This window comes from Rhea pennata, chromosome Z (genome assembly GCF_028389875.1).
Source record: "Rhea pennata isolate bPtePen1 chromosome Z, bPtePen1.pri, whole genome shotgun sequence".
Classification (NCBI taxonomy): Eukaryota; Metazoa; Chordata; class Aves; order Rheiformes; family Rheidae; genus Rhea; species Rhea pennata.
In genome coordinates this window covers 63,165,479-63,176,557 of record NC_084702.1, presented here as the reverse complement: position 1 = coordinate 63,176,557, position 11,079 = coordinate 63,165,479, and the positions used below count along the sequence as shown (strand labels likewise).

Below are 11,079 nucleotides of genomic sequence, written 5' to 3'. Positions count from 1 at the left end.
CCCCGCCCCACATCCGGGCACCGCGCACGCCGTCGCTCCCCCCTCCCCCATGGGCCGGCGCCGCCGCGCTGGGCGCCGCTCCGCGCCTCTCATTGGCCGGCGCCGCCGCGCTGGGCGCCGCTCCGCGCCTCTCATTGGCCGGCGCCGCCGCGCTGGGCGCCGCTCCGCGCCTCTCATTGGCCGGCGCCGCCGCGCGTGCGGGTGCTCACGCACGCACCGCCCGGCCTCCAGCCGGTCTAGACGATCAAGTTCCGGGCCACAGGTCGCCCCCGGCCCGCGGGGTGTTGTGGGACGTGCCGGCGCCCGGCGCGGCGGTGCGCCGCAGGGAGGCCGCTGTGGGCCCCGTGCCGTGCCGTGCCGTGCCGTGCCGTGCCGTGCCGTGTGTGGGGTTCTCTCTGAGCCGGGCCCGCGCGGCGCGCTTTCCCTTCCGAGCGTGGGGTCGAGCGGGGCGGGAGGGCGGCGCGCGGGGCACTGTGGGATCGAGGAAGATGGCGGAGGCGTTCGGGGACGAGCTGTTCAGCGTGTTCGAGGAGGACTCGGCCGCCGCCGGCGCCAAGAAGAGCAGAGCTGGCGCCGCCGACGGCGCGAGGAAGCCGGGGTGAGGGCGCGGCGGCGCGGCCCGGCGTGATCGCTGCGAGCCGGGCGGCCCCGAGGCCGTGTCCGCGGCCCTGCTCCGCGGCGCCGCGCCCCGGGCGGGCCCTTCGGGGGGTGGCTTCGGCCGGGAAGCGGTGCGGAAACCCCGTGCGGTGTCCGTGAGCGGGTTCCCCAGGGTGCGCCCCGGTTGCAGGCAGGAGGCCTGTGTTTCTTTCTGAAAACGCAGAGAATTGCTGAAGAGGCAAACATCCGATCTGTTGTCTTTTTATCGCACAGAAAACGGTTGGAGGAAAAATCTTCGGTCATTGCTACAGGGAAGTCCAAAAGAGAAGTAGAAGTCAACAGTACAGAAGATGCAGTTTTGGGAAAGAAGCCGAAATTGGAAGATACTGTATCAGAAGATGTTAAGTAAGACCCCTAGCTCAATGTGCAAAGGAGTTGTAGCCAGACTGTTGCTTGTTTGCAATACGTCAGTTGTGAGTAGTCTGTGTGAGGAATTTGTTTGTGAGGTTGATTTTCTGTTATCTGTGTAAATGAGGATGAGGCTTTGGCACTGATGAGCACTGGGTATGTTTAGCATAATAAGTAAATATTGCAGATAGATAGCTGCAAAATGAAACGTTCATATTGTCTCTGTTGTTACTGTAGATGGATTAATGGTTATTGGTTATTTCTATCATGTTGATTTCAGGCATATAGCAAAAGATAAGTAGTGAGACACACGAGAGGAGGCAGGCTTGTGAGGGTGTACCAGCACACTGAAAGAAATAATTGGCTTGGGATACAGGAAGAACAATTTGACCAAGAAGACAGGAACAATACCTTTTAGGCATTAAAGGTTATAGCTGGAACAAAGATTTAGGATCCAAATATAGACATGCTTTGAAATTTGGACAGACTACAGGTATCTGACATGGAGAGGGGGATAAGGTTGGAGTTGTTGACAACTGGGAAGAGGGCTAAAGGGAAGCTAGAATGCCATTTCTTTACTTTAGGATCTGTGTGTGTGTCTTCTTTCCAGAACTTCATAATAAATATTATGAAGGTGTTCTGAAAGCAGACTGAAGGGACAGTTAAGGAGCTCCTTAGTGTATCCCAACAGATTGTTGGTAACTCAAAAGTTTACATAGGTTAAGGAAATAATTAAGTAGGCTCATGGACTAAAAATTCATCCAGTGCTATTAAGTACAAACATGTACTTTCCAGCTCAAAATGTAGCAGAATCTATTATGGAAATATAAACTATGTGCTTGCTGTGTTGTGCTTTTGTCTGAGTGTCATATTATTAACTTCTGTGAGGCAGAATCGTGGGCAGGATTATCCTTTGGTCTTATGCAGTAACTTTTCTTAAATTCAAGGTGAGATTTCCTTTCAGAGCAGTAATGAGAAGGCTGCTTAGAATGTTATCAACAGAGTACTTGTATTAGAAGCAGAGCAGAACCAGAATTAACATTTTAAAACGGTTGCTATGTTAGTGGTCTTCTTAGTAAAATAGATACTTGCCCATAGTAGCATTATGAAGTAAGTATGTTCATACTTTACAGTGTGAGGAAAAACACTGCATTTTATGTAGTGAGACCCTAGCCCCTTCTTGTGGCTGTGAGAGAAGTAAAAGTAAAGAAAAGAAATATCTCATCTTCAGGCTGCTGCTTGCAATGCTTCAGGCTGCTGATACTGGGTGTCATGACCAGTAGCATGCATACAGATCTTGAATTTTGCTTTGATAGGTATTGACAAAAATTTGCATTTAATCAGAACAGTTCACATGAACATTCTTTTATAAATGTGATCCTAGTGTTGTTGGGTGATGCAAGTCTTAAAATTGTTGCAAATCGAAAATGGCAGCTCAAGTACACTTACAAGGTGGCAAAATTTAGCACTTACTGGTATTCTTAGTATGGGTAGCAGTCTCTCCCAAGGGTCCCTTTAAAGTTTATGCATGCGTTTTTTAATGTTGCAGTTAAAGTAGCAGTAAAGTTCAACATTTTTCTACTTAAAAAGAAAATACGAATTTCAAATATATTTTTGGCAATACTAACTTGCATGTTTTTAGTCTGGCAGACCTGATGCCTCAGGTAAAGGTGCAAGCTGTGGAAACTGTTGAAGGTTGTACACATGAGGTGAGTGTGCTGAGAATTCATATGAAAAAGTACAGACTTGTTTTATAAAAAGTTTTCTGTGTTCACTATGTTCGTGAAGATGTCCTGAAATATGTATTATTGTCAGTATTGTAACATATATATCTATTATTTATGAATAATATTAGTATTTTACATTACATTTAAGATGGAACAGGCTTGTAAAGAGTTTGAGGTTTGGGCGTGAATTTGGCACATTTTGAGTGCTGTTGTTGAAGAGAAGAATATTGATTTTTGAAATCTCTGTTCACAGTACAGTATAACTATTCAGCAATGCGTTAAAATTTTTCATTATTCTGTTTCAAGAATGAAAGGCTTTCTTCTAAAGCTGGTTAGTATTTAAAATGACATTCTAGTAAAGGAGAAAAATAATGCATTTTTATGTGAAAGCAAAAAAGAAAATACTTATTTTTAGATTGTGGTAATACAAATTAATGCAATTTAAAATATTAAAATTCAGAAGTATTATTGCATATGTCTTAAAAACCATCCCTCATCTGAAGATATTTTTTTAGGAAGTTTCTGCTAGAATTACATATCTTCCCTATACTTTTATGCTCATCTCTTCTTTGCTGTCTTCCAGAACTATCTGATGTTAATTAGGATCCCATTCAGTGACCTTGTGTAATGACACATTTTTAATAAAACACTTAAGACCTGCACAATCTTTATTAGTTAGAGATGTCCAATAGAGGCTTGCCATCACTTAGTAACTGAAGAGGGCTAAATATATAATACACAAAATATGTATATATTGTTAAAATATCTAGCATGGATGAATGTTAGGTATTGGTCAGGAACAGGAACTTTATCTGCATAAACCTATTATCACCCTCCCTTTCAAGGATGATGGGAGCCAAGTAATTCTTCTAATGTTTGTTTATTAGAAGCTGTGACTATATCTTGGCCTGAAGAGCTAATGTTCCAACTAAGATAAAGCATAAATACTTAAAACTGAAGAGTAGACAATATCAGAGAAATGAGAGAAAGATTATTATTGGTGATAAGAGGGTAGAAACATTGGTTGAAAACAATTGTTTGAAAGGGAGGAAGGAAACTTTTGACAAATGAGCTGATAAAAATAAGGTAATAGATGTTTTAATTTTGTTTTTATGCATTTTTTATATCCTGCCCCAGCTCTTTGTAGCTTACCATGTCACTAGCGTAGACATGGAGAATTCTATAACTGTTTTTATTTAAAATGTGTTTTATTAGGTTGCACTTCCAGCAGATGAAGACTTCACAGGCCTGAAGCCAAGAACTGGAAAAGCTGCTAAAGTATGTGGTAGACTGGATTTGTTTTCCTTTTGACTATGCTTTAGACAGTAGATGGTGGGAAGGTGGAAGTGATGGACTTTCTAAGTAAGACTTGACAAAAAGAATATGTTAAAAAGGTGGTCTGTCATAAATCAGATTGGTATTTTATATTTTAAATTGAGTAAAATGACATGGTTGAATGGGGTAGATAGCTTGCTGTGTTTCATTTCCATTGTATGATATTTGGCTGTTGCTCCAGTGGAACACTGTGGCTTTTCTTTCTAACTTAGTAAATAATAGAAAATCTGGTCAGAAGGACTAGATTTTCGTTTGATACAACAAGAAGACCTGGGCAGAGATCTTAGGTGCGTGTGTCTGTGTATGTGAGAGAAAAAATTATTTAAATACAAAGCCATTACAAAATACTAAATTAAGAGCAGTTAAAGTTACAGATAACTATAGGTTTTCACTTCTGCCCCTAGCATGCATATTAGGTCAGATGGAAAATCAATTAAATATAATGATGTACCTTAAAAATATATAATGTTTTTGTTTTCTTTCTTTTTAGGAATATCCATTTATTCTTGATGCCTTTCAGAGAGAAGCTATCCTTTGTGTAGATAACAACCAGTCTGTGTTAGTGTCAGCTCATACATCAGCTGGTAAAACTGTATGTGCAGAGTAAGTAATTTTCTAACGGGCTCTAATAGGAGAATGATGCTTTTACTGAACCGTCAGTACTTGTTGGTACCTGTTGTGCATCAGTTCCCCAGTTAAAAAGTTGAGATCATCAGTGTGTTGACCTGACTTAACTACTTTTGTATATACAAATTCTTTCTTTCATCTTGCTTAGTGAGTAGTGAAAGGATCAATTCATGTTTAAGCTTACGGGTTTTTTTCTTAAACAATCTTTTTTGAGAGAGAGATGATTTGTATAGACTGAAAGGAAATTTTCTGTGAATGATTTATATGATTTTAGAAAAATATCTTTGTTTATTAGCCCCTGGCTGTAAATAGTAAGGAAGTTCTTGTATGTTTTCTTCACTTTTCTGTCAGAAACATTGAAAGATGGTATACATTTTTGTCATGGTTTGTTTTAACAGCAGAGAGCCTGTGCTTAATTAAGATGAGAATTGAGATGATGAGAATTGTATGTGTAAATGTATTAGAAAATGTGTTCAAATAATTGTAGTTTTCCCCTCCCAATGTATTCTTAGAAACAGGACGGTGACAGTTACATTTTTCCATTAGATTAGATGTGCTCTGATGTCCATCTAAATTGGTTAACTTGCTGCCAGTGATTTGTCATCTGCAAAGATGCTTTTGTGGTAGAGCTTACAATGCACTGAACATGAACTGATAATCTAGGTGTGAAATGCTTCATATCATTACTGGTCTACTGAATTAATTTATTCTTTAACTTGAAGTTTAGAGGAAAATAAAAAGATGTGAATATCTTCATGACATGTTTTATATGTTCAATGCTTGAATACAGGTATGCAATTGCCTTGGCTTTGAGAGAGAAACAGCGTGTGATATTTACAAGTCCAATTAAAGCTTTGAGTAATCAGAAGTATCGTGAGATGTATGAAGAATTTCAAGATGTTGGTTTGATGACTGGGGATGTCACTATTAATCCTACAGCTTCTTGTTTGGTCATGACAACAGAGGTAAGATTATACGTTAGTTCTTGATTCACCTGTGTTCTCTTCTAGCCTGAGAAGGTCTGATATTAATAGATTAAATTATAGTAATCCCAATTAGGGTCAAAAGTGCTTAATGTTCATTTTGTTTGCAGGTGCTCTTGCCCTTGATTTAACTTTTAATACTGCAAAAATAAATTAAATTTGTAAATTCCTGCTTTTGGACTATCAATCAGGAACTTTATTCTCAGATGGGGAAAGACAAAGCTTAGCTTTCTGGATTCTTAGGATACTGGGTTTTTTGTTTGGATAGATGTTTAATATCTGAAGTAAACCAGACTTATTAAATACTGTAGGGTCAGTATTCCATTGTAACATGGAGGGAGTAGTTAGTACTCCAGGAATATGCAACTTTCCACCTTTGGCAACAAAGGACTGATAGCATGGTTTTGTACTATTTCTGTCACAGAAATCTGTCTAGCTGTGAGTTGGAATTTTTCTCTATCTTCACCTTAAAGCTGGTAAAGAGATATGGGGATGGAGACACAGGTTGACTGACTTCTGACAAAGAATTTCCTCATAGTCATCATGGACAGGTATCTACTAGATCCAGCAGAAACAGATCTGAAGTGCTGTGACAGTATACTGCCACACAGAAGCTGGGAGGAAAAGAAAACATATTTTTTCTTGTTCCTTCACTGTTCTTGCAGGGAGAACAATTCATATCGTATCATATAAAATTTGTCAGAAAAAAAGGAGAAGTGTTTATTGTTGGAATCAACCTTGGAAGTCTTTTCAACAACCAATCTTTATATGTTTTTATTTGGTTTTGTCCAAAATGAAATTTCATAGTGTCATATAAATATGAACAAAAAATTTAGGCAATTGTGTGTCTGTAACTTGTGACTGTTATTATTTCATGTGATGGATTTCTGTTTGGCTGCCACATACATTATTTGTATTTTTCTTTGTTTTTTACTCTTCCAGATTTTGAGAAGTATGCTCTACAGAGGTTCTGAGGTTATGCGGGAAGTTGCATGGGTTATTTTTGATGAAATCCATTACATGAGAGATTCAGGTATCCTGTATATGCAATTTTTCTTTTAGAATCTTTTTTAAGAACAAAAAGTTTTATTTTAAAGAATTAAATCTTTATTCTCTATCTCTCTTTTAAAGTAGATCACCTATGTGTATAAACCATTCAGAATTTGCTTTCTACTGAATGTATCAAAGAGTCACTGTGTGTAAGAGTCTACATTTTCTTTGCTGAGACAAAAGCTATTTTGAGGGTATTTGTTTGTGTGTACTTGTGTTGGGGGTGTTATTTTTAGTTTTTGTTTTATTTTGTCTTTAAAAACACTTCTGGATTCAGAACTGAAAAGTAGACTTTAAATGACATCAGCTTTTCCATATGACTTTTGCATTTTCAGAACGTGGTGTGGTTTGGGAAGAGACGATTATTTTGCTCCCTGACAATGTTCATTATGTGTTCCTTTCCGCCACTATTCCAAATGCCCGTCAGTTCGCTGAATGGATCTGCCATCTTCACAAACAAGTAACTTTATTTTCATAGCTCTGTATGTCCATCCTTGTGGTCTCATGGCATAACACTATCTCTTCAGTTAAGGAAAATTGGACTTACTAGCCTTTTAAAATTGTATAATTATTATTTATTAAATGATAATTTGATCACTCCTGTCTTAGCTGTACTCCCAGATTTCACAGCTGTACTGACTGTTGGTTCTACATAGTGACGTTAAAGATTTTTCTTTTAAAGTTTATTTTCAACACCATTATTTAGACACCAACCAGATTTCAACAAACATTATGAATTATGAACAGATACTATGAATATAGCATGGTTTTCACAGACTTTCCAGGAGTTTAGAGGGCTTTGGGGAACTTCTAAAGGACTTAATAGTTGTAATTTCTACGTATCATATAGGTGTCCATTTCAACAAAGATATGCTGTCTTTCACCTATATGCCTTAAAAGAGGCATACATCAGTGAGTGGGCTCAAGGCAACGTGATACATACCCATCACCAGTTTTTATGAGTTCTCAGAATTATATTTTGGATAATTATACTTGCAAGTTCACACAAATTCCTGATTGTTTTTCTGCTGTTTTCCCCTGAATGATCAGTGAATTTTGTTCTTGCCCAAAATAGAAACTAACTAAATTGAGTTGATATGCAATAAGGCTTTATTGAAGGATTGCAGCATTAAAGAGAAGAAACGTTCAGGATTTCTGGAGAAAATCACACATTCCTACCACTGTGCACGGTACAGTTGGCTGGCAAGTCAAAAAGTCTTTGGAAAGTCAGGGTTCCTGGAACAGACAGGCAGAGAGAGGGAGAGCTGAGCTGCTTGAAGTAGGCAGGCAGGGCAGGAAAAGGGGGAAAGGCAGAGCAGCGGTCCTTGGAGCTGGCAGGGAGGGCAGACGTGTATCCAAAGGTCATTCCACAGCAGTGATTCCCATGATGATAGCCCTTCACAAATTCAAGATCTTGTATTTCTATAAGACATTCCCAATTCTAGACCGTTTCCAACCTTTGGCTTCTGCTCCCTGGTTGATGTGCACAATGCTGGGAAGGTCTTACCTTCCCAAGCTGCAGCCAGGTGCCTTGTCCTACTGCACTGTTCTTTTTCTTAGCTTTTCTTCCTTAGGTTTAGAGCAATCTTTTTCCCAGCTCCCCAAGTTACATGTCTTCCATGAAGGAGTTGTTTGTAGTTCTTTGGCCTGTTTTCAAACTATGCCCATATGCAGGGCTTTTGGTGTTTACATCATGCTTACAGGAGGTACCTGGTTCTTGCAACAAGCTTAATGCCAGTACTGGGGCCTTGCACAGTTAGCATAACTCAGAGTTAGTATAAGTGATGTGACCTGTTACTAGCAATGGCAGTACTAATCTTACGGGAACTGGACAACAGTGTTGTTCTGGAGAAGTTCTTTGGAGAAGTTGGGAGGAAAGCCATGCAGGAATCAAAACTGAAATCATAAATCTGTGGGAAGTAATACATATATATACAATTTATTCTGTCCTATAACTATTAAGCTAGCTCTTGCTCTGTTTTTACAAAAAGTGCAAGGAGTATGAGAATTAGAATTGGGGAGGTTAATGTCCACAAGAGGTTGCTCTGATTTTACAGATACCCTGAAGATCAGTTCTCAAGTGGTGTGTGATGAAAAGAATGTAATGTAAAACAAGCCTGCTCAGACTTGGCACAAACCAACTTTGTTTTGTGGAATGCTAGACTCCAATTTTCAAAGCAGATTTACATTATGTTTAATATTTTAAAAGAAGTGTTGTGCTTTTTCTAAAAAAAAGTGTTGGGAATTCATACAGCACGTTTCTTTTAGGATTGATAGTGCAAAATGGCTTAAGTAACAGAGGAGACTCATCGGGTGAAATACAATTTTTAGATTTGTAATGAAATCGCAATATTTTAAAAAGTCTATACTGTGCCTTTTTTGGATGGTCTAAGTAGTGCTACAGGCTATTTTCTAATATACAAATTATTAGTTCTTGCTTTGGTTTTAAAGGATGTTTAGTATTTTGAGTCTGTGTAATAGTACAGAAGGAATCATTACCTATCTTTACTTTTTTCTGTTATATCACAAAATTTTGTAGCTGAGTTGTATTCTTCAAAGAGATTTTCAACCTACAAGTACAAAATCCATGTTCAGAAAAGAAAATCTATTATCTTAGTTTCTGTGAGTCTTGATTTCTGATTTTAGAAAGATTTGTTTTACTGGTAATATGTTTGATTATCTATCAAGCAAGTATTTTTAGAATGCAGTTAGAAACCTAAAGTTTTTATGCATATGCTGTTCTTTCTTTATAGCCTTGCCACGTGATATATACAGACTATCGACCCACTCCACTGCAGCATTATATATTCCCAGCAGGAGGAGATGGACTCCATTTGGTTGTTGATGAAAATGTAAGGAATACTCCATTTTTTTTGAAGACCTTCTTCCTCGCTTATCAGTTAAGAGGCTGATCTTTTGCAGGATTTGGGTTGGTTATGTAAAGGATAGTTTGTATTAAAACAAAGTACAAACGGGTAACAGTGATTTCTGAATTACTGCTAAGTTTTGCAGTTTTTGTTATCTAATACTGTGTTGTCAGATGGGTAATATTTGCTAAGATGTCTTAAATGCCTCCATCTTTGTCTTTTTTTCTAAACTGTGTGCTGCTTTCTGTAGATCTGCAATGTAGCTGATGTTTCTTGTACTCTTTCTCAGTTGAATTAAAAAAAAAAGGTAGTACCCTTTGTGTGTGAGTTTGGTTAAAGAGGCAAAATATTTTTGTGTCATTAGGTGATTCATAAAATACTGACTTTTTTAATGTCAGTCATCCACTTGCACAACAGAAGCTAAATGCCAGTGACAGTGGTAATACACTTGAAAATAGGTCTTCATTGGGTAGTCTGATTTAATGTAGACTTGAAATTTTGATAGAACTTAGTTCTGATACTCTATCATTCAGCATGTATAACATAGCTAATGATGTGGTTGAGTAGTTATGAGTGGATAATGAATGGATAGAGATACCAATCTTATTCTGAGCTTTGCCAATGACCTAGTAAAGTTGCTTGCTAGTTTGTGCATTCGTTTGTCCTTCTGCCTATAAATATAAGGTAACGATACTGAGTATGTGAAACAGTAATTTAGTGTTTTTCAGTGGGCTATGCAAGAAGAAGAGTAATGGCTTACAAAGGTTGTATTTTATACCTAGGGAGATTTCAGAGAAGATAATTTTAACACAGCAATGCAAGTACTTAGAGATGCAGGAGACTTAGCAAAGGGGGACCAGAAAGGCAGAAAAGGAGGAACAAAAGGTGAGTTTGAATCCTGTTCTTAAGTAACTTATATAGTGCAGCTACCTTAAAAAATGCATGTAAATTACACTTGTATCTCAATTAGTCTGTAATTCTGTAAGGCGTTTTTTGCTAAAATAACTTTGAAATTAATATAATCTCTTTGCAGGTCCTTCAAATGTGTTTAAGATCGTAAAGATGATCATGGAAAGGAATTTCCAACCTGTAATTATTTTCAGCTTCAGTAAAAAAGATTGTGAAGCCTATGCACTTCAGATGACAAAGTTAGATTTCAATACAGGTACAGATAAGTAAAATATAGTTTTACATCTAACAGTAGTTTGAGGTAAAACATTTTCCTTGTTAGGTATCTCTGGTTTTTTTGAGACTCTTTGTGTAAAACGAATTTGTAAGTCAAAGTATTTATAACTTTTTAATTTACTATTTTAATACCTTGAGCTATTCACAGTAAGAAACAGTTGGAAAACAGAGGATACTTGGTCATCACAATGTTGATCTGCTACTTTATTTTAAACTTCAGTTCTTTCTCCAAAATCCTGTTGACTGTAATAATGGCACTAAACTTTCTAGAAAATTCTGTCTAGAATTGAAAGAGTGATC

General features: G+C 38.3%; 1 protein-coding gene across 1 annotated transcript in view; it reads left to right on the top strand.

Moving 5' to 3' along the window:
• Window positions 1-289: 289 nt before the first annotated feature.
• Window positions 290-11,079, top strand: part of MTREX (Mtr4 exosome RNA helicase) — a 45,609-nt gene continuing 34,819 nt past the window's right edge. Inside the window, exons 1-11 of the mRNA XM_062599046.1 lie at window positions 290-598; window positions 871-1,002; window positions 2,648-2,714; window positions 3,948-4,010; window positions 4,558-4,670; window positions 5,485-5,659; window positions 6,620-6,710; window positions 7,063-7,187; window positions 9,481-9,579; window positions 10,377-10,479; window positions 10,628-10,759. Of these exons, the coding sequence (XP_062455030.1) occupies window positions 489-598; window positions 871-1,002; window positions 2,648-2,714; window positions 3,948-4,010; window positions 4,558-4,670; window positions 5,485-5,659; window positions 6,620-6,710; window positions 7,063-7,187; window positions 9,481-9,579; window positions 10,377-10,479; window positions 10,628-10,759 (1,210 nt within the window). The 5' untranslated portion in view covers window positions 290-488. The remainder of the gene's footprint in view (window positions 599-870; window positions 1,003-2,647; window positions 2,715-3,947; window positions 4,011-4,557; window positions 4,671-5,484; window positions 5,660-6,619; window positions 6,711-7,062; window positions 7,188-9,480; window positions 9,580-10,376; window positions 10,480-10,627; window positions 10,760-11,079) is intronic.